Source organism: Ranitomeya variabilis, chromosome 4 (assembly GCF_051348905.1).
Source record: "Ranitomeya variabilis isolate aRanVar5 chromosome 4, aRanVar5.hap1, whole genome shotgun sequence".
In the NCBI taxonomy this organism is placed as follows: Eukaryota; Metazoa; Chordata; class Amphibia; order Anura; family Dendrobatidae; genus Ranitomeya; species Ranitomeya variabilis.
The window spans coordinates 752,457,113-752,484,967 of record NC_135235.1 but is presented as its reverse complement, the minus strand read 5'-3'; the positions used below and the strand labels follow the sequence as shown (position 1 = coordinate 752,484,967).

Sequence of the window (27,855 nt, the reverse complement as noted above, 5' to 3'; positions counted from 1 at the left end):
GGGTACAGTTACTCTTCTATGGGATCGGACTGGACATGCTAACACTCACTCCCCACACATCATTGAGGCTTGGTGTCCATGACCCTGAGACAGATACACTGGTTCTCCTTCCATTGGCTCATTTTTGGTTGGAAGCAACTACTGTGACTGGGCGGACCCCACAAGGCCTGCCATATACCAGAAAAATCCTCCCATATACTATAGGAGATGCTCTGACAAGAGCTGAACTATGTTTAGAGGACGGAGTCAAACTTGTCGCAACTCTTAGGTTTGCCCATTTTACTTGATATTAAGACGTCAAGGTCAAGAAGGACATTCCAACAAAATGTCAGACTGTAGAAAGTTCTCATTTTTAAGTATAATTTATTTCATGGTTTTTTCTTAAGTTTGTTTCGTGAGTTTATTTTTTTAATATATATATATACTTTTTGCAGTTCATATTACACAGTGGAATTTTTTTTCAAGCTCACTCAATATTAAAAAAAAGCTGAACATAGCGTTGTCTCATTCACACTAATATTGCCTTTTTTAAGTTGTAAAAGTTTACCACTTACTGAACCAAAAAACATAAAATGACACAGAGTTGTATGACCGCTACATAAAATAAAAAACAAAAGTTGTAATATGTCGATATGCCTTTCATATGATACACAGGATCGGTCAGCGCTAAGATGATCGTTACTACAACAATACACATATGTAACATTAATTTTCTTGGCTCATGGCTGCAATGGAATACCTGTAATGTTCTGCAATGTTGGCGTTCACAGACAGAGCACTTTTGGACTCATGACATAAAGCTCGTAAGATTCACCCTCAAGATGCAAATTGTTTGAACGTCTTTGTAAAAGTAAAAGAAAAAATATTGATATGGGAAGAAAAAATTCAAGAAGAATCTCCAGGAGAATGGATATGTGCGGCATGTGACTACTGCAGTCAGTGATTGGCAGCGACGGTTACGTCATCGATATAACAATGTATATAGAAACCAGCTGGGGACCATGGGCATGTGGAGGATTTCAAAGGTGTGTATGGGCATAGCTATCATTTCCAGCATCCTCATCGATCACCTGTCTGCTTGCATTTACAGTGGCCATGGAGTTGGACCAGCACACTTCTATGCAATGCATTGTGGCCATTTTCAGATATTGCCAATCAGATAACATTCACTTCTATGCTTCTGTCATAAATGTATGAGCTGGGACTCCCCCTTTACGTTGGACCTTATGACTGGAGAGCCATATGACGTCTGCTAGTTCATGGCATCAGTCCAAAAGAAGATTGCTCCGTCTGCATATAGTACACGATGAAGAATAGCATTTCATACACATATCTCGATTGGCGCTGACACCAAGATACTATTTGCATTACTCTCTTTCTGGACATCCTCGTAGCTGCTGCACGAAGAAAAGGATAAACTGGGGCTGGTGTCGCTTTTATTGCTATCCAGAGTATTACCGTTGAGATAAGGTAGACCTTGCGGCTTGATGTTTACAAAGACATCGTTGTTGTTGGTGTTTTTTGCCTCTGAAGGATGAGATTCTTCCTTGGTCACCAGCCAAGTTTTGCCAAAATACCAGAGGATATCCTTAATGGAGCATCTTTTCTCTGGCTCGATGGAAAGCAATTTGCTAAACATTTTAAGGGCATGAGAGGTGAATCTCCGCCACTGCGATGGTACGTTGGCATTCTTGTATTTTTGCCACTGATAAAATTCATAGTAAAAGGAGTCCGAATGTAACGCTTTCTCCCAGGGGAAGTTCCCCGTCATCATGCAGAACAGAAGGACCCCAAACGCCCACACGTCGATACTGTAATCCACGAGAAATCCACTGTGCTTTGAAGTTTCACAAAGTTCAGGAGCCGTGTAAGGAATGGTTCCGCTCACTCGCTTCTCTGTAGTTCCGGCAATCCTGGTCATGCCGAAATCGGAGAGTTTAATTTTGCGACATTCTTTGTCGAAAATGAGAATATTTTCCGGTTTGATATCGCGGTGGACAAGTTTTTGGTTATGGAGATAATCCAGAGCTAATGCTACTTGGTAGATGCAACGTTTGGTTGTGTGTTCAGAAAGACCAACCTAAAATTGCACAAAAATATGGAGTAAGAAAAAAAAGAATAAATCAGCAGCAGTTCCAATGCTTACACAGCTCTGGCTGGACTCTACGTTATGTTCCAGTATTGACATACTGGACATGGCAGAAAATGCCCAATTACTTAAAACTGTCCCCAGGAAGGAGACAGATTCCAAAGGGACCAGATAAGTGCCAGTATGGAGTCACACTAAACGACTTACCAACGATCACGACCAGCGATACGACCTGGCCGTGATCGTTGGTAAGTCGTTGTGTGGTCGCTGGGGAGCTGTCACACAGACGGCTCTCTCCAGCGACCAACGATCAGGGGAACGACTTCGGCATCCTTGAAACTGTCTTCAACGATGCCGAAGTCCCCCTGCAGCACCCGGGTAACCAGGGTAAACATCTGGTTACTAAGTGCAGGGCCGCGCTTAGTAACCCGATATTTACCCTGGTTACCATTGTAAAAGTAAAAAAAAAAAAAAACACTACATACTCACATTCTGATGTCTGTCACGTCCCCCGCCGGCGTCCACAGGGTTAAAACTGCTTTCGGCAAGAGCACTGCTAATGTACGCGCTGCTGCCGAGAGCTTCCCTGCACTGAATGTGTCAGCGCCGGCAGTAACAGTGGTGACGTCACCGCTGTGCTCTGCTTTATGGCCGGCGCTGACACAGTCAGTGCAGGGAAGCTCTCGGCAGCAGCGCGTACATTAGCAGCGCTCCTGCCGAAAGCAGTTTTAACCCTGTGGACGCCGGGGGATGTGACAGACATCAGAATGTGAGTATGTACTGATTTTTTTTTTACTTTTACAATGGTAACCAGGGTAAATATCGGGTTACTAAGCGCGGCCCTGCGCTTAGTAACCCGATATTTACCCTGGTTACAAGTGAACACATCGCTGGATCGGCGTCACACAACGCCGATCCAGCGGTGACAGCGGGTGATCAGCGACCAAAAAATGGTCCTGATCATTCCCCAATGACCAATGATCTCCCAGCAGGGGCCTGATCGTTGGTCGCTGTCGCACATAACGAGATCGTTAGTGGGATCGTTGCTACGTCACCAAAAGCGTGACGTTGCAACAATATCGTTAACGATATCGTTATGTGTGACTCAGCCTAAGAGCTGCAGAGGATTGGTGAGGAAGATTTTATCATTTATATCTTTTTTTTTACCAGTTTGGACCCTTTAAAAATGGTTCCCCATGCAAACTCCCTCACCCATTAACCACATCACATGTACCTGAGGAGGGATGATATCAAACAGGTCTCCAGCTACAGCATATTCTTGTGCAAACACATAGAATTCATCTGTCTCAAACGCAATGTCGTACATGCCAATAATATACGGACAGGCCGACAGGTAGCGGGAAATGCAATATTCCTGCAAAAAGCTCTTTTGTTTTGTCGTTTTCTTCCTTAAAAATTTTAGAGCCATCTTTGTACCTAAAGAATTAAGCAGAGATATCAATGAAAATTGGCTTAATGTGGCAAGTAGCATTCATAATCTATGACTGCCCCTTGCAAAATGCTGTCACACTCATCTTCTGAAACACTGTGTGCTGTTCTCAGTTCCCAACTTGCTACACAGCACTGCTCCTAGGGTAGACCACAAGCTGACATGGGGAGTTATGCAAAATAGCTATTTTTCAGAAGGCAAAATAAAGTTCCGTCTACTGGAGCCAGATACTCCATAAATCAGTGATCAATGACTAGCCTATAAAATCCCTCAAAACCAAGTGGTGGCCTCCACAAGAAGCAATGGTTCCCTAGACACGTCTCAAAGGTCTCGGACACCACCAAATCAGTACCCTGCTCTGCATCGACAAACCACAAAAACTCTGAAACAGTAGTATACAGCTGGGAATTTTTGTTTTTAAGTGGACTGATTTGTCAATTTTCCTTAGTTATGTTACAAGACTCTTTACAAGGTTTTGGACATAGAGTAACTACCTCTGATAAGTGGTGCTACAGAGACAGTTTCTTCTCGAGAAGAGCTAATGTGTCTGACACTGGCCTATCACATGGACTAGTCCAATGAAACTAAAGGTTGGTTTCTTCTTCACTCGGGTTAAAACCAATTAGTCATAAAGCCATTTTTCTCTTCGCCACGACAGCACCCACTGAGAGGGGATCCGCCCCTAGGAACAGGAAACCCTATGGAGAGATAAAAGGGGCGGTCCCCCTCGCTCCCACAGTTTGGTTTCCTGTTCCTACGGGAATCCATGGAGAGAAGAGGATGCCCAGCCTGGATGCCGCTTGCGCGGTTTACCTTAGGGGACGGCAAGGGCTCCAGAGCTGGAAGCAGCGTCGGGGGTCCTGCTTCGGTTTCCCCCCTCTGCTGGCAGACGCCGTGAGGCCAGGACGGTGGTTGCTGGCTCACGGGATTCCAGCCGGTTTTTCGTCTGCGGGAGCAACGCTGTGGTGAGGTTAGCGTCGCGCCGTCCTCGGCGGACGCATATGCAGCATGGAGCCCCAGTGTATTCCCCCGGAAGTACAGGTAAACTTCCGGGGTGATGGAGGAGGAGGACAGCGCCTGCGCTGACACCGGCGGCAGCGCAGGCCCATACAGTATGGCCGCGACCCGGAAGTGACTAGCGCTTCCGGGTACAACCGGAAGAAGATGGCGGCCCCCATATGAAAGGACGCCGGCGATAACGCTCCGGCGTCCACTATGGATTCTGCGCCGGACGCTGTGATGTCTTCGTTAGAAGCCACCGCATCCACTCCACGCAGCCATACCAGCACCAGCCGCTCTAAGCAGAGCGGATCTTCTAGGAAGAGCAAGTCGGATCGTGCCATTCCTCAACCCGTGCCTCAGTCTCCTCCTCATCAGCCGGTACCTTCACACAGCTTCACTGGGTGAGTGTATATCTACCCTATTTAGGCTGATTATTGTTCCCTCTCCCTCACACCCTAGGCCAAAAGGACGGAAAAAACGAAACACAGACAGTGTGCGTTATGTCTCCAGCCCCTTCCAGATAGTCATAAAAAGAGGCTTTGTAAACCGTGTATTGACTCTACCCTACGGGAAGAAGCCTCCGTTAAATCGGAAGACATTAGGGTCATGATTAGAGAAGAACTACGAGCCCTACATAGTTCTGTCAAAGAGCCGCGTACTAAAGGAAAAAAGGGGTACGTTTCCCCTATATCTGACCAGTCGTCTGATAGAGAAAATGCAGACTCTGATATTTCCCGTGAATACGTTTCCTCAGATGAGGACCAAAATACATGCTTTCCCACCGACAGCATTGATAACCTGGTAAAATCAGTCTGCAACACCATGGGCATTGAAGATTCTAAGGTCCCTAAAACGCAGCAGGATATCATGTTCGCTGGTCTGTCAGAAAAGAAAAGACCCTCCTTTCCTGTAATAGCGGCAGTAAAAGATCTAATCAAGAAAGAGTGGGAAAGCCAGGGGCAAAGGGGTTTACCTCCAACCTCAAAAAGACGTTATCCATTTAATGATGATGAGTTCTCATTATGGTCAAAAGCCCCGAAGGTGGATGCAGCAGTGGCATCCACATCCAAAAAATCCTCACTGCCCGTGGAGGATTCGGGCTCATTACAAGACCCACTGGACCGTAAAACCGACACTCTTTTAAAAAGAGCCTGGGAGTCATGTACGGGAGCCTTTAGGCCGGCAATATCGGCTACATGCACCGCCAGGTCCATGCTAGTCTGGCTAAATGACCTGGAAGAGGGACTAAAAAGCGGTCTCTCTAGAGACAAATTAATATCCTCTATACCTTTGATTAGAGGGGCTACAGCCTTCCTGGCGGACTCATCTGCTGACTCCATACGCTTGGCGGCCAAATCAGCGGGACTCACGAATGCAGCACGTAGAGCCCTGTGGCTTAAGGGATGGAAGGGGGATCCCCAAACAAAATCTAAATTGTGTGGCCTCCCATGTCAGGGTGAGTACCTGTTTGGTACTAAACTAGACGAGATCTTAACTAAAGCGGGAGAGAGAAAAAAGGGCTTCCCTAATGTTAATTACCTTCCATCCTATAGGAGAGCGTTCCGGAAGCCAGTGTTTAATAGAAGGAAAGATTTTAAGAACCAGGACCGCTGGGCCACTAGAGACACCAAACAAAGGGGTGCATTCTTCGGGAAGCGCCCTTTCAAACCTGAGGACAAACCCCGTTAGAGCGGATCTACCTGTGGGAGGTAGATTATCCTCCTTCGCAGATAAATGGCGGCTGATAACATCAAATAGTTGGGCAAATGATCTTGTCACCTCCGGCTTAAAATTAAGATTTTCCCGAGTCCCTCCGGACTCATTTCTATTGACTTCATTAAAATCTCAATCACAACAGGAGGCATTGGAACAGGAAGTAATGAGTCTTCTGTCCAAGGGGGTATTGGTGGAAGTTCCACTTCTTCAGGAGGGCAAAGGGTTTTACTCCCCGTTATTTCTAATACCAAAACCGGATGGATCATTTAGAACCATTATAAACCTTAAAAAATTAAACACCTTCTTAGAGAATCAAACCTTTAAAATGGAGTCTATCCGTTCCACCATAAAACTCCTGTTTCCCCATTGCTTCATGACGGTTCTGGACTTGAAAGATGCGTATTACCATCTCCCAATCTTTAAAAAACATCAACAATATCTCCGCGTGGCGGTTGTCATAAAAGGATATATACGGCACTTTCAGTACACAGCAATGCCCTTTGGACTGTCAATTGCTCCAAGGGTATTCACTAAACTAATGTCAGAGGTCATGTCATTTCTAAGATTAAAAGACACCCTCATAATCCCATACCTAGACGACCTTCTAGTAGTAGGAAAATCCCCCTCACAATGTCAACAAAGATTAAGTCACATGATTTCATCCTTGCAGAACTTAGGATGGATAATAAATTGGGAAAAATCTAGGTTAATCCCAACGACTCGACAGGTATTTTTGGGGATCATATTAGACTCTATAACTCAAAGGTGTTTTCTCCCAGAATCTAAACAGATGACGGTGAGGAATAAAGTTCAGTCTATACTAGATAAACCTATAATTTCCCTTCGGGAGGGTATGTCCTTACTTGGCTCCTTCACGTCATGTATACCAGCGGTTCCATGGGCCCAGTTCCACTCGAGGTGCTTACAGTATGCAATTTTAAATGAGGAGATAAAATTACATGGCCGATTAGACGGTAAAATTTCCCTTTCTAGTGACGTAATCCAATCTCTAACCTGGTGGTTACAACCAGATCATCTAATTATCGGGGTTCCCTGGGAGGTTAAACCCTCAAACATAATATTTACGGATGCCAGCCCTCATGGTTGGGGGGCACACTTGGGGAACCAGGTTGTCCAGGGGCTGTGGTCGGTTTCGGAATTAGACGACTCATCAAATAAAAAAGAACTAAAAGCCATCTATCATGCCCTATGTGAATTCCTCCCACAGTTGCACGGAACACATACCAGGGTTCTCTCAGACAACATGACATCAGTGGCTTACGTCAACCATCAAGGCGGAACGAGATCAGGCACTCTCATGTCTATAGCCGAAAACATCTTGACTATAGCCGAAAATCATCTTCTGTCCTTATCAGCACTTCATGTCCGAGGGATAGACAACGCGAAAGCAGACTTTCTCAGTCGTCATACCCTCCATCAGGGGGAGTGGGTGTTAAATCGTCGGATATTCAGTATGATAACTATAAAATGGGGTATACCCGACATAGATCTCTTTGCCACAAGAGACAACAGGCAAGTAAAAACATTCGCCTCAATGTTTCGAACAGACAACCCCGATGTTCTCGACGCCCTCCAGATTCCATGGACATTTCAGAAGGCATATGCCTTTCCCCCGATGGTTCTTCTTCCAACAGTCATCAGGAAGATAAGAGAGGACAGAGCGAGTGTGATATTGATCGCTCCATTCTGGCCAAAGAGACCATGGTTTTCCCTGCTCAGAGCCATGTCCATCTCGGATCCATGGATTCTCCCAGAGAATCAAGATCTGCTTTCCCAGGGGCCCTTCAACCACCCTCATGTGAAGGGTCTGCGGTTGACAGCCTGGGATTTGAGAGGCAGCTGTTAAAACTAAGGGGCTTCTCTGATAAACTAATCGATACCCTATTGCTGAGTAGGAAAAGATCCACTACATCGATCTATGTAAGAGTATGGAAAAAATTTTTAAGCCTCTATCCCTCAGCCTTGTCAAATGAAATTCCAGTCCCTATTATTCTTGAATTTCTCCAAAGAGGACGTGATTTAGGCCTCTCAGTTAACACCTTAAAAGTGCATGTTTCAGCGCTAGGGGCTTTATATAGTCACAACGTTGCAGGAGATAGATGGATATCCAGATTCATCTCAGCCTGCCAGAGAGCAGAACCAGTCCATATCCCCAACTCACCTCCTTGGGATGTTAATCTGGTCCTTGAAGCCTTGACAAACCATCCGTTTGAGCCTCTAGATTCTGCTCACATTAAATATGTCTCCCTCAAGACTGCTCTTCTTGTCGCCTTAGTATCGGCAAGAAGGGTAAGTGACATACAGGCGCTATCAGTAGATCCTCCATTTATGTCAATATTGCCAGATAGGATTGTCCTAAAAACAGACCCTTCCTACTTGCCTAAGATGTGTACTAAATTCCATAGATCTCAAGAAATCCTTCTTCCTACCTTCTATAATAACCCTACGAATCAGGAGGAAGAAAAGTACCATACTTTAGATGTGAGAAGGGCTGTGATAACCTATCTAGACAGGACTAGTCCCTGGAGGAAGAGCAGGGCTCTCTTTGTTTCCTTCCAGGGTCAAAGAAAAGGAGCTGGTGTTACCAAAGGCACATTATCCCGATGGATTCGGGAGGCGATATACCTGGCCTATTCGTCTAAAGGGGTAGATCCACCTGAGACTGTAAAGGCACATTCCACCCGGGCGATATCATCATCCTGGGCAGAGCGGGCAGAGGTTCCAATAGAACTCATATGTAAGGCCGCAACCTGGTCGTCTCCTACTACCTTCTATAGTCACTATAGACTAGATCTATCTGCCTCCACTGACCTGTGTTTCGGTAGATCAGTTCTTAACACGATAATCCCCCCCAAATAACTGTCTCTGAAAGTCTCTCAGTGGGTGCTGTCGTGGCGAAGAGAAAACACCGGATTACGTACCGGTAATGCTCTTTTATAGAGCCACGACAGCACCCCTTCACTTCCCTCCCTTATATATTAGTTTGCATATGAGCACGGATAAGGGTGATTGGTTCTTGTAAATATTAGTAGTTTAAGATAAAATGATAATAAATTGCCTACTAATACTGGTGGGCGGTTCCTCGCAATCTCTGTAACCCAAACTGTGGGAGCGAGGGGGACCGCCCCTTTTATCTCTCCATAGGGTTTCCTGTTCCTAGGGGCGGATCCCCTCTCAGTGGGTGCTGTCGTGGCTCTATAAAAGAGCATTACCGGTACGTAATCCGGTGTTTTTTTTATCTATGACTCACCTCTGGCTTTATGGATCACCAGATTGACTCTTCCGTATGTCCCTTTCCCAAGCTCCCTAATGACCTCATATTGTTTTGTGATTTCTACTTTCTCCATTGTCTTCGCTGTCAATATCTGTAACTCTTCAAGGATATCCACTGCTCCTCGGGACAGTAGTGATGAGACGCTCATGGTTATTCTCTGCGTGAAGTAATTTATTCACCAGTAATGTTTTACTTTCATTAGATCCGTGTTGATCTGGAATTAAAGAGACAATTACAATAACTTGTTAAGTAGTGAAAATAAATAATTTCTGTAATCAAAGTCCATTAAATATCATCAACTATCCTATTGTCTTCATTATTGATCATGTTTGCCCCTCAGTCATTATCTTGACTATTATCACTTTTGCCAACCCTTCATCAGATCAGCCAACATTTTCTCAATGTAATGATGTGTTGGATGCATTGCATTACACAGATTGGCATTATACAGTGCTTTAGTCGTAGTCTTTGGCATGACAGAGTGCTTTAGTTGTAGTTTTAAACTATTTTGCATCACCTTTTACGCTAAAGTCTTAGCTTAAATGTGCATTTAGACAATCATATGAAAGATCGTCCATGTACTACCAATGGCTATTATTTAATAACACACATGAGTAATCTAGAGAATCAGATGAAAGGAAATCGTCTATATACTGCCAATGGCTATTATTTAATAACCCACATACAATCAGATGAAAGATCATCTATATACTGCCAATAGCTATTATTTAATAACCCACATACAATCAGATGAAAGGAAATCGTCTATATACTGCCAATGGCTATTATTTAATAACCCACATACAATCAGATGAAAGGAGATCATCTATATATTGCCAATGACTATTATTTAATAACCCACATGAGTGATCTAGACAGTCAAATGAAAGGAGATCATCTATAGCTGCCGATGGCTATTATTTGATAACCCACATACAATCAGATGAAAGGAGATCATCTATATACTGCCAATAACCCACATGAGTGATCTAGACAACCAGATGAAAGAAGATCATCTATATACTGCCAATGACTATTATTTAATAACCCACATGAGTGATCTAGGCAATCAAATGAAAGGAGATCATCTATAGCTGACGATTATTATTTAATAATCCACATACAATCAGATGAAAGGAGATCGTCTATATACTGCCAACGACTATTATTTAATGACTCACATGAGTGATCGGGCCGGCTGACAAACTTGGGTTTTCATTGTGCCTCGGCTGATCAACAGCATGTTGGGAATAAGCATTCTCACGAACATATCAGACACCTGATCGACATTATTATTATTTATTTTTATAGCGCCATTTATTCCATGACACTTTTCATGGGACATTAACGATAAGTGTTAATTGCTCTGTTAACTGAAAATGATGCAGCAAATGCATCCATTACACACAAAGGAGGCCAGCTTTTAGTAATCCCCTTGGAGTTAATTAGGACAGGATAACACGTGTGACTCTTGCTGGAATGCCCTCTGCTACCAGCAGATATGTTCCATAAGTGGATTAAGAAGTTAAACTTTACATGTAATTGTCCTCTGCAGGAGATTAAACGAACATATCCAGATTAATTTCTTTTTTTCCTGTTACCTATTTAGACCCAGTTGTACAGCAAACAACCAGTACCTCTAATGATGAGAAAGGTGGTTGTTTCTTATGTGGATTGACATTGGAACCAGTGACATTACGAGTAAAGAGATTTTTAACCACCGAACAATTAGTCATCTTTCATATTCCTCAGAGAACTAAATGTAGGCTACAGACTGAGATGTCACAGCAAAAGCTGTTATTTCCCCTCCAGATTAATGTATCTAATAATGATTCATTCTAGATATTCAGAAAACAGTTTAGAAATTTTCAGGAAGTCCTAAATTTTTGTAATAATATTTTTAAGCATAATTAAGTTAACGACTTAGCTTTGTGAAACCAAACGGAGATTATCTTATTGTTTGATCATTGTCCAGAACACCATGGGAATAACATGACCACACGTAGAAATACATTGCAATATGGAAACTTGATAACAATAAATCCCATATTCCCTTGTCTCACAAGTTTACATTTACAGTACTGTGCAAACCTTTAAAAAAAAAATGCTGCAAAGTAAAAATGCTTTAAAAAAATAGAAGTGATAGTTTATTTTTGTCGGGTAACAAAATGCAAAATGATCAAAAGAGAAATCTAGAATCAATGTCTGGTGTGACCGCACTTTGCCTTAAAAAAAAAAAGGATTGATTCTGCTAGGTGCACGCCTTTTCTGGAGGAACTCGGCAGGGAGGTTGTTGCAAACATCTTGGAGAAGTAACCACAGATCTTCAGCAGATTGGAAGATGTTGAGATCAGGCCTCTGTGGGGAAGTATCTTCACTTCCTAAACTCCTTGTTCTTCTGAAGATAGTTCTTAGTGACATTGGTTGCATTTTTGGGATTGTTCTCCAGCTGCAGAATAAACATGGAGACAATCAGACGCCACCGGATGGTATTACAGTGTCTGTATTTCTCTATCCCCATGATGGCACCACGGAGAGAGGGGTCCGCCCCCAGGGACAGGAAACCTACAGGTGAAAAAGGGCGTACCTCTCTCCCACATCAGTTGGTTTCCTGTCCCTGACGGGGAACCTACAGCTCGTACCTGAAGGATTCTTCGTGGGATTCCAGGGGCTGATGCAGTCGACTTTCTAACAGGGGGCGCCCTGTTACGGCTGGGTCAAGCGGTTTTTTCCCCTCTTTTTCTCCCTTTCCTGAAGCACCACCACAGAGGTCGGCGGGCCTCATGGGTGAGTAGAGGAAGGCAGTGAAAGGATCCAGTCTGCCTTCCACGGAAAAAAAAAAAAAAAAAAGAGGGGGGGAAGGAGCGGGTGACGGCGGTCACCGGAGGACTCTTGATAGTAATATGGGGGTAGCGGCGGCTACTTTACCATAAAAACCCAAGTAAGAACGGGCCAGAGGACGCCGGCGTCATTACCAATAAATCGGTGTGGGCGTCGGAAAAGGAGCGCCGGTGCGCTCACCGGCGCCATCACCGCAAAAACGCAGCGCTAGTGCGCGCGCGCCGGCGTCCCAGTATATTCATTCCCTCATGTGAGGCCGACGAATCAGAGAACCGGAAGTTGGGCGGGCGCATGCGCAAACCGTCACTTCCGGTCTCGCCGGCACAAATGCAATAAAAGAACGCCAGCATTTGGAAAAAGGTGGCAAATTCAAACTCCAAGTGCACCAGACAGTGCGGAGGCCACCATGAGCGAAAGCGAGCAGCAGGTTATGCAGGAAGCTGTCCAGCGATCTCCTGAGCAGGCACAAGTGCAGCGGCGTCTACACCCACAGCAGCAGCGCAAAGGAAACTCTTCCTCTGTACAGCGCAGCAGCAGCGGACGATCAGAGTCTCAACGCAGTCGGGGGTCTGCAAAAACCACACGGCCGGCGACGATTCCAGCGGATACAGTCCCCAGGCCCGAGACGGTATCTCTGATCCACAGGGGGTGAGTGATCTACGTGAAAGTGCTGAGTTTAATATAGGGCTCTTTTTTGTTTTAGGGGAGAAAAAGTACAGCCAAAACTAAGCACAAAGAATGTGCCATATGTTCAGACGAGCTGTCTTCCTCCTGGGACAAGAGACTATGCAGCGTCTGTATAAAAAAGACAATTCAGGAGGAAACCCCATCATTTGCATCCGAATTAAAGTCATTAATAAAAAGCCAGGTGGAAAGTGCCATTAAAGGCATTAAAGCCAAAAAGAAAAAACATAGAAAAACACCTGAGTCCCCTGTGTCTAGTGCGGACGAGTCAGAAAGTGAACTATCTGACTCAAGTAATTCGTCAGCCTCTGACACCTCTTCAGTATCCTCTGAGGGAGGCCGCAGTTGCTTCCCTATCGAGGAAACAGACGCTTTAGTGAAAGCAGTCAGAGCAACAATGGGGCTAGTGGAGGAGCGACCTAAAAGAACAGCGCAGGACATAATGTTCAGCGGTCTGGAACAAAAAAGAAAAAGAGCATTCCCAGTAAATGAGAAAATTCACTCTCTAATTAAAAGAGAGTGGAAAAAACCAGACAAAAAAGTTCTCCTCACCCCTAAAAGAAAATACCCGTTTGATGACCCAGCCTGCTCGTCCTGGAGTAAGGCACCAAAATTAGATGTGGCCATAGCAAAGGCCTCAAAAAAGTTTGCCCTACCTTTTGAGGACATGGGCACCTTAAAAGATCCGATGGACAAAAAAGCCGAGGTTTTCCTAAAAAACTCCTGGGAAGCGGCAGGAGGTGGGCTTAAACCAGCTGTCGCGGCCACCTGCACGGCTCGCGCGCTAATGGTGTGGCTCGAGCACTTGGATTCCCAATTAAAGGGAAAAATCTCAAGAGACACAATTCAGAAATCAGTGTCCGTAATGAAAGGTGCAGCAGCCTTTTTGGCGGATGCATCCGTAGACTCGGCCAGACTAGCAGCCAGGGCTGCTGCTTTTTCGAACGCCGCAAGACGGGCCCTGTGGCTGAAATGTTGGCCAGGGGACCTTCAGACAAAAACAAAACTGTGTTCAATACCCTGTGAGGGTGAATTCTTGTTCGGCGCAACGCTAGATGACATCCTCGAGAAAGCCGAGGACAAGAAAAAGTCTTTCCCTGGTTTCCCCAACCAGTCGTACAGACGTTCCTTTCGGAATAAAAAATTTATGCGGAGAAAACCTCCGAAAGGGAACAAAGAAACATGGGAGGATAAAAGAAATAAAACCAGAGGGTTCCTATTCAACAAACCCACTCCCGACAACAAGAAAACTCAATGAAGGTGTCCCCCAGGTTGGCGGGAGACTGACAGGGTTTCTCCCAGCCTGGGAAAAAATTTCAAGCAGTCCCTGGATACTAGGCATAGTACGAGAAGGGCTCAAACTAAAGTTCCGCATTCCCCCCAACAACCTCTTCATGGTGACACCACAGAGACAGTCTCAAGAACAGTCGGCTCTTCAGGAAGAGATTCTAGGCCTAATCCAGAAGGGAGTCCTACAGGAAGTCCCTCACCAGGAAAGAGGCATGGGCTTCTACTCTCCCCTCTTCCTCCGAAAGAAGCCAGATGGATCATACAGGACAATAATAAATCTAAAAAAGTTAAACAGTTTTCTCGAGATCCCACACTTCAAAATGGAGACAATAAAATCTTGCGTAAAAATACTCTTTCCCAGCTGTTTCATGACTGTTCTAGACCTACGAGATGCATACTATCATGTACCAATCCACAAGGATCATCACAAGTACCTCCGGCTAGCAGTGAATATCCAGGGGGAGGTGAAACATTATCAGTTTCGGGCCCTCCCTTTTGGGTTAGCTATCGCACCCCGGGTGTTCACGAAACTAATGTCGGAAGTGATGGCTCATATACGAGAACAGAATATCCTGATAGTTCCCTACCTGGACGACCTCCTTGTAGCAGGGACATCATTCCATCACTGCAAACAGCAGTTGGATTTGGTTATGACTTCTCTGTCAAGCCTAGGTTGGCTGTTGAACCTTACCAAATCCAAAGTAGTCCCATCACAGGTACAGGAGTACTTGGGGATAGTCCTCGACTCAACCACACAAACGTGTTATCTTCCTCAGGGGAAGATTCAAAAAATGACACAGGCAGCGGTACAGTTGTCAACATCTCCGGTCATCACACTCAGGAAAGCCATGTCCCTGCTGGGCTCCATGACATCCTGTATCCCGGCAGTGCAGTGGGCACAATGCCATTCCCGGGACTTACAATGGGAGACTTTAAGTTCAAGCCTGTGTCTGGGAGGAAATTTAGACGGGCAGTTAAGCATATCACCAACTACGATACACTCCCTACGGTGGTGGGCGGACCCGATAAATCTTACCAAGGGGGTCCCCTGGTCGCTACCAACAGAAAAAATCCTAACGACGGATGCAAGCCCCTGGGGGTGGGGTGCTCATATAGACGGTCAGGTGACACAAGGGAACTGGAGCAAAAATCAAGAGCTAACCTCATCAAATATGAAAGAACTGCTAGCGGTAAAATTCGCCCTAATACACTTTCTAAAAATCATCCGCTCCCACCACGTAAAAGTCTTCTCGGACAATCAGGTAGTGGTAGCATACCTAAACCACCAAGGGGGCACCAGGTCACAAACACTGATGGAAGAAACCCGATCCATCTTCTACATTGCAGAACACAATCTGAAGTCCCTGACGGCCCTTTACATAAAGGGTTCAGAAAACCAGACCGCAGACTTCCTCAGCAGAACACGCTTGAAACAGGGGGAGTGGGAGCTGAAACAGTCGGTATTCAACCAAATAGTGAAGCGTTGGGGAGAGCCAGAAATAGACCTATTTGCAGACTATCAGAACCGGAAAGTGAGGAAGTTCTGCTCAATCGACCCCCGGGGAGGGCCAGTAGCTCTGGACGCTCTCACAGTCCCCTGGAACTATCGCCTCTCCTACGCATTCCCTCCAATATCCCTCATTCCCCTAGTCTTGAGGAAAATTCGGGAGGAGGGGGCAACAGTGATAATCATAGCTCCATTCTGGCCTCGCAGAATATGGTTTTCTTGGCTGAGAAAGATGTCCTTAGACAGCCCGTGGGTTCTACCAGACACGCAAAATCTATTATCCCAGGGGCCAGTGTGTCACCCCAATGTAAAAAGCCTACATATGACAGCCTGGCTTTTGAAAGGAAGCTGTTAAGTAACAAAGGGTTTTCATCCAATCTGGTGTCCACATTACTACAGAGTAGGAAACCCGTAACCACCAAAATATATGGCAAAGTGTGGAAAAAATTCATGTCTGTATCAGGGGCTGACCCAGGGGGGGAAATCCCAATAGATAAAATTCTCGAATTCCTGCAAAAGGGTTTGGAAAAAGGGCTAGCTACAAGTACTCTAAAAGTTCAGGTAGCAGCCTTGGGAGCGCTGTATAATTACGACCTAGCCAGAAACCGATGGATCATGAGATTCATCAAAGCCTCGGGTAGATCAAGACCGGTTCCTTTGCATAATGCCCCTCCATGGGATTTAAACCTTGTTCTAAATGCACTAACCAAATCTCCTTTTGAGCCCTTAGCAGACGCACCCCTAAAGATTCTATCTTTAAAAACAACACTCTTAGTGGCCCTAACCTCAGCCCGTCGCGTTAGTGACATACAAGCATTGTCCGCGTGTCCTCCCTTCACTCAAATTCTCGAGGACAGAGTCATTCTAAAAACAGACCCGGCTTACCTCCCAAAAGTCGCGTCTCAATTTCACAGGACACAAGAGGTCTCCCTGCCCTCATTCTGTCCCAACCCCAAGAATGAGGGAGAAAAAACACTACATACCCTTGATGTTAGGAGGTGCCTACTCCAATACTTGTCAGCCACTAGGGAGTGCAGGAAGGATAGGGCTCTGTTTGTCTGCTTCCAGGGTTCACGGAAGGGACAGAAAGCGTCAAAAGCTACGCTAGCGAGGTGGATAAGAGATGCCATCGCCCTATCCTACTCTTCCAGCGGGGCGGCCATCCCGGAGAATATAAAAGCGCACTCGACCAGAGCAGTGGCATCATCCTGGGCGGAAAGAGCGGGCGCTTCAATACAACAGATATGTAGAGCGGCCACTTGGTCTTCCCAGTCTACATTTTTCAAACACTACCGCTTAGACTTGACCTCCTCTGATCTCACCTTTGGTCGAAGGGTTCTAGAGGCAGTGGTCCCTCCCTAAAAAAGTTACAATCTATGTAAATCTCTCCGTGGTGCCATCATGGGGATAGAGAAAATAGTAGTTACTTACCGATAACGGTATTTCTCTGATCCCATGATGGCACCCGTATATTCCCTCCCTTTTCACACACAGGTGTGCACACTATAATGTATAGTTAGTTACCCTTAGTCACGGTGCCTCTGTTAAGTAAAAATTGTTAAGTTTAATTTATGTAAATATCAAATTGCAGCTGAAGTTCTGTATAAGGCTCTGTTAACCAACTGATGTGGGAGAGAGGTACGCCCTTTTTCACCTGTAGGTTTCCTGTCCCTGGGGGCGGACCCCTCTCTCCGTGGTGCCATCATGGGATCAGAGAAATACCGTTATCGGTAAGTAACTACTATTTTCTTTCCATCAATTTTAACCATGATGTATTATTCATGCACCGCACAGTTTCCATGGCTGATAACTGCGTATATGGTCTTCAAGGTTGCCCAATTTTTTGGGGTGCTTCTTCGAAAGAGTTTGAACAACACTTCTTAAAATCCTAGTCTGCTCTGAAAACTTGGCCGGGAAGAGACCTTGCTGATGCAGTATAACTACCTTGTGCTGAGCTCAGTCTTGTTAGTCTTGTTATGGTGTAAGAGATGTGACGTGAAATAGTGTTCCATAGCGTCACCTTTTGTAGCAGAGTTGGGCTGTTCTTCACCCAGTTTTAAGCCTCCTACGTAGCTTTTTCTGTTTTAGTTTAGCTTCAACCTACGTATGAAATTGATTATTATCACATGTTTAGTATCACTGGTTTCTCATACAGCGGAATACAATGTCTGACCTAGAACTATTGATGCTGTTTTGCAGGCAAAAGGCAGTCACCAGATATCGGTGGGATTTACATTTCTCTTTTGTTCATTCATTTTCCATTTTGTTAATTGATAATTTTATTTTTAACACCTCAATTTTTATTATTATTATTACTTTGTGTCTCGGCTGTAGTTTTTATTGGTACCATTTTGTAGTAATTAAGAAATTTTGATGTCTTTGCATTGCATTTTTGGAGGAAAGTACAGTGGTCGCAAATTCAAGCTGTTATATATTTTCTTACGGTGTTTACCATACGGGTTAAATAAATGTGTATTTTGATAGAAACTCTAATTGACCTTTCTGACTATATTTATTTGGTGATTCAAACTCTTATGTATTTTTTTTTTTAATAGTTATTTTTTTAGTCCAACTATTGTTCTTCACCCTTCTTTGATCATGTAATTCAACTCCTTCCCGCATTAGGACATTAATTAATGCCCTGTTAAGGGGTCCAGAGGTATGGGGGGGATCATGAGCTGAACTCTCTGCACAGGTGGCAGATAATGGCTATATTACATACAGTATCAGGCATCTGTCTCTAAAAGTGGCATTAAAACGGTACATACGTCGGTGCCCGCGCAGACTGGAACATGGGGGACCAATAGGTTAATATGACAGCCAGGGTTGCCATCTTCATTTTTTTCCTCTTAATCTCAGCCAATAGGAAACTGAGCTATTTAGTATACACTGCAATACTTTGAGGGCAGGTGCAAGTCCCCTAAGGGGACTAGAAAATAAAAAAAATAGGTTAAAAAAAATTAAATAAATGTAAAAGTTCAAATCACCTCTATTTAAAAATAAAGGAAAATATATTTTTAAATATAAACATATTTGGTATTGTAAAGTAACAGTCCGATATAATAAAATATGGACTGAATTCCACAGAAAACAATCCGTTTTTTTTGGTGGGGGAGTAGGTGATGAGCATTTACTCTCCTGAAGGTGTATAAAAATAATAAAATAATAATATTTGTATTTAATAATTATTAATAAATTATTAAATAAAATGTTATAGCTAGAATATAATAAAAATCCCTCTGATGACCACCCCAATCTTGACAAAATTTTTTGTTATGGATTTTCAGTTTCTATAACTTCAGTGTATATTGAACTTTTATTCCATAGAACGATTCCTCTAGAAAGCCTTTTTTTTTTTTTTTTTACTTTCGTCATCCCAAAGATCATAAAATTAAACATAGAAAAAAAAAACAAAAAACAAGAAGCTATATATAAAAAATGATAATGTAAATTAACTCAAAATACCAAAAATACTAACAAATAATGACTTAAAATGAAAATACCAAAAATCATATAAAAAAAAATAGTAAGAGTAAATAATAAAATTGCACCGTGAATATAGAGGTGCTGATAATATGTCAAATGTTTTGATTTTCTTTACAGATTAGATTATAAAAAATCATCGGCTTTAATTAAAATAATAAGCGGCAGAGACGACAGAACGGCCAGAGTTTATCAGGATAAACAACACTCGGCGCGGACTGCAAATGCCACGTGTGTCTCCATTACTGAACAGGAGGACGCAGACGGAGCATCTGGGCCATTACAACGCTGCCAGCCTGCTCTGTGATCCCTGCCAGATAATCAGGACAGGACCCCTAGTGCACCCTAACCCTAACATAATCAGGACAGGACCCCTAGTGTAACCTAACCCTAACATAATCAGGACAGGACCCCTAGTGTACCCTAACATAATCAGGACAGGACCCCTAGTGTACCCTAACATAATCAGGACAGGACCCCTAGTGTACCCTAACATAATCAGGACAGGACCCCTAGTGTACCCTAACATAATCAGGACAGGACCCCTAGTGTACCCTAACATAATCAGGACAGGACCCCTAGTGTACCCTAACCCTAACAATCAGGACAGAACCCCTTAGTGTACCCTAACATAATCAGGACAGGACCCCTAGTGTACCCTAACCCTAACATTTATCCTACATTAGACACCACGGTTCTCTGAATATCACAATCAGACCTTTATTCTCAGATCAAATGGGAAAAAAGAAATAAATACATAATAATGGTCCACATAGGCTCCAGAAGTACCTTGAAGTCTGAATATTGCCACTTTAACTTTTTCCAGCACAACACCCTACAGATGTGTTTTTTTTTCTGCCTGTACATCAGCTGTGCACCTGTTTTTCACATCTGGATGGCTTTTTTATTTATTAATTTACAATTTAAAAGAAATAAATAAAATCCTATATGCAATTTCCTTTAATCTATGCTAGGGATACATTAAAAACATCCGATACAAATATCCATTTTTCTTTTTTCTTTTTTTATGCACTGCTCAAAAATGGAGCTGGTCACTTCTTCCAGCATTTTTCACCCATTGAAGTTAACGGGTAGTGAAAAAACGCACCAAAGACTCAGGGATCAGGGTTTGCTGCGTGTTTTGTGCCAATACCTTATTCTATAGAATGAAACATTTTTTTTCAACACTATACTTTATCAGCATGCACAAGAGGAAACTGCAACAACATAAAACGCAAGGAAAACCTACCTTTTTTCTTCAGCTTCTTTCCTGCCAAAAGATCAGATTTTGCTGCAGAAAAAAAATGCTGAAAAAATGCCTAGTGTGAACCTACCCTTAAACAACACAATGTACCTCCAAGTCAATCACTTCTGTGAAATCAACCTGTCCAGGGATGAAGCAACACCGATTGTGAATCAATTTATTGTGCAAATGTGACAGACAACAGTAGAAATGATGGGCAAATAGGAAGATAACCCTATAAAGGAGCGGTTCTGCAGGGGGTGACCACAGACCATTTCTCTGATCTCATCCTTCTTGGCTGTTGTTTTGGTCACTTTGGCATTTTGTCATTGCTCTCACCCCTAGAGGTAGAAGTTACTCAGGTAGTGCAGCTCATCCAGGATGGCACATCAATGCAAGCTTTGGCTAGAAGGGTAGCTGTGTCTGTCAGCAGTGTCCAGAGCATGGAGCAGATACCAGGAGACAGGCCAGTACACCTGGATATGTGGAGGGGGACATAGGAGGGCAATAACCCAGCAGCAGTAGGAACAGGATGAGCAGTACAAGAGCCCTGCAAAATAACCTCCAGCAGGCCACTAACATACATGTGTCTGCTCATATTGTCAGAAACAGACTCCGTGCTGGTGGTCTGAGGGTCTGACGTCCACCAGAGGTTGTTGTCTTACAGCCCAACACTGCAGGGCGATTGGCATTTGGCAGTATGATGGCTCCAACACACCCTTACACAGTATGATGGCTCCCACAGCCCCCATGTAAAGTCTGATGGCTTCCACAGCCCCCCTACACAGTATGATGGCTCACACAGCCCCCATGTAGAGTCTGATGGCTTCTACAGCCCCCTACACAGTATGATGGCTCCCACAGCCCCTATGTAGAGTCTGATGGCTTCCACAGCCCCCCTACACAGTATGGTGGCTCCCACAGCCCCCCTACACAGTATGCTGGCTTCCACAGCCCCATGTAGAGTCCGATGGCTTCCACAGCCCCCTTACACAATATGATGGCTCCCACAACCCCCATGTAGAGTCCGATGGCTTCCACAGCCCCCCTACACAATATGATGGCTCCCACAGCCCCCATGTAGAGTCCGATGGCTTCCACAGCCCCCTACACAGTATGATGGCTTCCACAGCCCCCCTACACAGAATGGTGGCTCCCACAGCCCCCCTACACAGTATGATGGCTCCCACAGCCCCCATGTAGAGTCCAATGGCTTCCACAGCCCCCCTACACAGTATGATGGCTGCCACAACCCCCATGCAGAGTCTGATGGCTTCCGCAGCCCCCCTACACAGTATGATGGCTCCCACAGCCCCCATGTAGAGTTGGATGGCTTCCACAGCCCCTACACAATATGGTGGCTTCCACAGCCCCCCTACATGGTATAATGGCTCCCACAGCCCCCATGTAGAGTCTGATGTCTTCCACAACCCCCTACACAGTATGATGGCTCCCACAGCCCCCCTACACAGTATGGTGGCTCCCACAGCCCCCCTACACAGTATGATGGCTCCCACAGCCCCATGTAGAGTCCGATGGCTTCCACAGCCCCCCTACACAATATGATGGCTCACACAGCCCCATGTAGAGTCTGATGGCTTCCACAGCCCCCCAACACAGTATGGTGGCTCCCACAGCCCCCTACACACTATGATGGCTCCTACAGCCTTTTACACCGTATGATGGCTCCTACAGCCCCTTACACAGTATGATGGCTCCCACAGCCCCCATGTAAAGTCCGATGGCTTCCACAGCCCCACTACACAGTATGATGGCTGCCACAACCCCCATGCAGAGTCTGATGGCTTCCGCAGCCCCCCTACACAGTATGATGGCTCCCACAGCCCCCATGTAGAGTTGGATGGCTTCCACAGCCCCTACACAATATGGTGGCTTCCACAGCCCCCCTACACGGTATAATGGCTCCCACAGCCCCCATGTAGAGTCTGATGGCTTCCACAGCCCCCTACACAGTATGATGGCTCCCACAGCCCCCCTACACAGAATGGTGGCTTCCACAGCCCCCCTACATGGTATAATGGCTCCCACAGCCCCCATGTAGAGTCTGATGTCTTCCACAACCCCCTACACAGTATGATGGCGCCCACAGCCCCCCTACACAGTATGGTGGCTCCCACAGCCCCCCTACACAGTATGATGGCTCCCACAGCCCCATGTAGAGTCCGATGGCTTCCACAGCCCCCCTACACAATATGATGGCTCACACAGCCCCATGTAGAGTCTGATGGTTTCCACAGCCCCCCTACACAGTATGGTGGCTCCCACAGCCCCCTACACATTATGATGGCTCCTACAGCCTTTTACACAGTATGATGGCTCCTACAGCCCCTTACACAGTATGATGGCTCCCACAGCCCCCATGTAAAGTCCGATGGCTTCCACAGCCCCCCTACACAGTATGGTGGCTCCCACAGCCCCCTACACATTATGATGGCTCCTACAGCCTTTTACACAGTATGATGGCTCCTACAGCCCCTTACACAGTATGATGGCTGCCACAACCCCCATGCAGAGTCTGATGGCTTCCACAGCCCCCCTACACAGTATGATGGCTTCCACAGCCCCCTACACAGTATGGTGGCTTCCACAGCCCCCTACACAGTATGGTGGCTCCCACAGCCCCCCTACATGGTATAATGGCTCCCACATCCCCCATGTAGAGTCCGATATCTTCCACAGCCCCCCTACACAGTATGATGGCTCCTACAGCCCCGCTACACAGTATGATGGCTCCCACAGCCCCACTACACAGTATGGTGACTTCCACAGCCCCCCTACACAGTATGATGGCTCCTACAGGCCCCAAGTAGAGTCCGATGGCTTACACAGTCCCCTACAGAGTATGATGGCTTCCACAGCCCCACTACACAGTATGATGGCTCCCACAGCCCCATGTACAGTCCGATGGCTTCCTCAGCTCCACTACACAGTATGATGACTCCCACAGCCCCCATGTTGAGTCCGATTTCTTCCACAGCCCCCCTACACAGTATGATGGCTCAAGCAGCCCCCATGTAGAGTCCGATGGCTTCTACAGCCCTCCTACACAGTATGATGGCTCCCACAGCCCCCATGTAGAGTCTGATGGCTTCCACAGCCCCCCTACACAGTATGGTGGCTCCCACAACCCCCTACACAGTATTATGGCTCCCACAGCCCCCATGTAGATTCCGATGGCTTCCACAGCCCCCCTACACAGTATAATGGCTCCCATAGCCCCCCTACACATTATGATGGTTCCCACAGCTCCCACGTAGAGTTCGATGGCTTCCACAGCCCCCCTACACAGTATGGTGGCTCCCACAGCCCCCCCTACACAGTATAATGGCTCCCACAGCCCCCATGTAGAGTCCGATGGCTTCCACAGCCCCCTACACAGTAGGATGGCTCCCACAGCCCCCATGTAGAGTCAGATGGCTTCCACAGCCCCCCTACACAGTATGATGGCTCCCACAGCCCCACTACACAGTATGGTGGCTCCCACAGCCCCTCTACACAGTATGATGGCTCCCGCAGCCCCCATGTAGAGTCCGATGGCTTCCACAGCCCCCTACAGAGTATGATGGCTTCCACAGCCCCCATGCAGAGTCAGATGGTTTCCACAGCCCCCCTACACAGTATGATGGCTCCCACAGCCCCTATGTAGAGTCTGATGGCTTCTACAGCCCCCCTACACAGTATGATGGCTCCCACAGCCCCATGTAGAGTCTGATGGCTTCCACAGCCCCCCTACACATTATGGTGGCTCCCACAGCCCCCCTACACAGTATGATGGCTCTCACAGCCCCCATGTAGAGTCCAATGGCTTCCACAGCCTCCCTACACAGTATGATGGTTCCCACAGCCCCCATGTAGAGTCTGATGTCTTCCACAGCCCCCCTACACAGTATGATGGCTCCCACAGCCCCCCTACACAGTATGTTGGCTCGCACAGCCCCCCCTACACAGTATGATGGCTCCCACAGCCCCTATGTAGAGTCCAATGGCTTCTACAGCCCCCCTACACAGTATGATGGCTCCCACAGCCCCCATGTAGAGTCTGATGGCTTCCACAGCCCCCCTACACATTATGGTGGCTCCCACAGCCCCCCTACACAGTATGATGGCTCTCACAGCCCCCATGTAGAGTCCAATGGCTTCCACAGCCTCCCTACACAGTATGATGGTTCCCACAGCCCCCATGTAGAGTCTGATGTCTTCCACAGCCCCCCTACACAGTATGATGGCTCCCACAGCCCCCCTACACAGTATGTTGGCTCGCACAGCCCCCCTACACAGTATGATGGCTCCCAGAGCCCCCATGTAGAGTCCGATGGCTTCCACAGCCCCCTACACAGTATGATGGCTCCCACAGCCCCCATGTAGAAGCCGATGGCATCCACAGCCCCCTACACAGTATGATGGCTCCCACAGCCCCCCTACGCAGTATGGTGGCTCCCACAGCCCCTCTACACAGTATGATGGCTCCCACAGCCCCCATGTAGAGTCTGATGGCTTCACAGCCCCCTACAGAGTATGATGGCTTCCACAGCCCCCATGCAGAGTCCGATGGCTTCCACAGCCCCCATGAAGAGTCTGATGGCTTCCACAGCCCCTCTACACAGTATGATGGCTCCCACAGCCCCCTGTAGAGTCCGATGGCTTCCACAACCCCCTACACAGTACGATGGTCCCACAGCCCCCATGTAGAGTCTGATGGCTTCCACAGCCCCCCTACACAGTATGGTGGCTCCCACAACCCCCTACACAGTATTATGTCTCCTACAACCCCCATGTAGAGTCCGATGGCTTCCACAACCCCCTACACAGTATGATGGCTCCCACAGCCCCCATGTAGAGTCTGATGGCTTCCACAGCCCCCCTACACAGTACAATGGACCCCTCATCGCCCTCTACACATTATGATGGCTACCACAACCTCCAGAGAAGCAACTCCATATTAATGTGTATGGAGGTAGAATGAGGCGTGAAAAAAGATCCTGGAGGGGAGGTACATAGACTGTTAATATAATTATATGCAGAAGATGCCCAGGTTATACCAGCTATATACATATAGTTATATACAAGAGATGCTCAGGTTATACCAGCTGTACATATATAATTATATACAGGAGATGCTCAGGTTATACCAGCTGTACATATATAATTATATATAGGAGATAGCCAGGTTATACCAGATGTACATATATAATTATATACCACAGATGCTCAGGTTATACCAGCTGTACATATATAATTATATACAGGAGATGCTCAGGTTATACCAGCTGTACATATATAATTATATACAGGAGATGCCCAGGTTATACCAGATGTACATATATAATTATATACCACAGATGCTCAGGTTATACCAGCTGTACATATATAATTATATACAGGAGATGCTCAGGTTATACCAGCTGTACATATATAATTATATACAGGGATGCTCAGGTTATACCAGCTGTACATATATAATTATATACAGGAGATGCCCAGGTTATACCGGCTGTACATACATAATTATATACAGGAGATGCCCAGGTTATACCGGCTGTACATATATAATTATATACAGGAGATACCCAGGTTATACCAGCTGTACATGTATATGTATAATTCTGCTATTGGTGACTGTAGTGGAGACCTCCTGTTTTTATACCCAGGTTGTATCAGGCCTTCCTCATATGAAGAACATCTGTCATCATCATCCAGATTAAGGAGATAAATCTTTCTTTTATCCGGGATATCGGTAGAAGCCTCAGTAATAGAGTGCCGTGGACCACCGGACGCCATATTTGCCCCTTCTTATAGCTATAATGTAGGGACTGATTTGTGAGGTCAGTGGTTTCTCCTGGGATTCTGGGCCTATTACGTGGAGGCCAGGCTATAGCTCATAATTCATGGTCCTCAGCACCCACCAGATAATCCGGCCCCCAGCAGCCCCTCATTGTACAGCAGTCATAAACCTCGCTCTCCGCACTCTGGTGGGGAACGAGATGGAAATCTCTGCAGTCATTCAGGGACAAGGACTAAACCGACCAGGCAACGTTTACTACCCTCCAAAAAGGGGTCCATCAGGATGATCATTCTAAATAATGGGGGTTATGGAGGAAGCCGCAACATTGTATCAGTGTGCAGAGTATGGACAGATAAGGTGTACATTGTATATATAGGACAGGACATAGATGAGTGGTCAGAAGATAGCAATAGATATAGGAAATAAATATAGATTCAATTAGATACATAGTGTGGTCGATAAATAATGGATACTGTAACCCTAGAACATGATGTATCCATATATATATATATATATATATAATGAGTATATATACGTAGTGACGGGTCGGATGCTGCATAGCTATAGGGGTGGCCATCATCTGGGAGCATAGCACCATCCTCCTCACCTTACATGAAAGCCCTGCAGGTCAGGCAGCCTCAGTCCATGCCCCCAGTCCTGGATGTCGCCTGTTTGGGGTGTATTATGGATTTGTCATGTGCCTTTGTTCCAGTGCGGATCCTGTCATTGTAGTGTCAGCCCGCAGTCTCTGCAGCAGATGGAATGGCTAAACAGGCTGAGCCGCGTACCATGGTAGTGACAATAGACCCTCCCACCAGTGTAATCCATGCAGCGCTCCGCACAATGCAGGGTTAGACGATCCGTGGAAAAACACGCCACTTATACATATATATATATATATACATCATTTATGTATTTGTAAATATATGTACTGCGTGCGTGTGCATGTATTTATATCTGTTGTGTCGGTTTAGGCAGGTGTTGAAGAACTGCTGCAAAGTAAAAAGCTTTAAAAAATATTGAAGGGTTAATAGTTTATTTTCATTAATAAAATGCAAAATTAATGAACAAAATTGACATCTAAATCACATCAGTATTTGGACAACGGTTGCCTTTAGAACAGCATCAAAGCGGAAAGTGTTTGAAGGAACTGGACAGGAGATTGTGCCAAACATCATGAAGCATTGACCCCAGATCTTCTGTGTATGCGGCTTCTGTCTCTTCATCTGACCCCAGACAGACTGAGTGATGTGAGATTTCCATGGGAAGTAACATGATGCGTCTTATCTGCTGCACTTGGACGACCGCTCTGTCCATGGTCTTCAGCTTTGTCCATTTCTTGGTGTCCTCAATGCTGAGAAATCCCGGCAGATCCTTTACCCATCATGTGACGCCATCAGGAGGTTGTCTGATTGCCTCCAAATGTATCTGCAGCAGGACAATGACTCCCAA

The 27,855-nt window shown here is 45.8% G+C and overlaps 2 protein-coding genes across 2 annotated transcripts in view; one reads left to right on the top strand and one right to left on the bottom strand.

Moving 5' to 3' along the window:
- DHRS7C (dehydrogenase/reductase 7C) overlaps nucleotides 1–27,855 on the top strand; it is a 71,741-nt gene that overhangs the window by 7,006 nt on the left and 36,880 nt on the right. The window lies entirely within an intron of this gene.
- Nucleotides 350–27,203, bottom strand: LOC143766787 (serine/threonine-protein kinase SBK1-like). The gene is made up of 4 exons (XM_077254746.1): nucleotides 27,011–27,203; nucleotides 9,529–9,766; nucleotides 3,324–3,526; nucleotides 350–2,080 (listed from the first exon to the last, which is right to left on the bottom strand). Exons 2-4 carry the CDS (start codon nucleotides 9,698–9,700, stop codon nucleotides 1,322–1,324), a joined length of 1,134 nt encoding a protein of 377 aa, XP_077110861.1. The 5' UTR covers nucleotides 9,701–9,766; nucleotides 27,011–27,203; the 3' UTR covers nucleotides 350–1,321.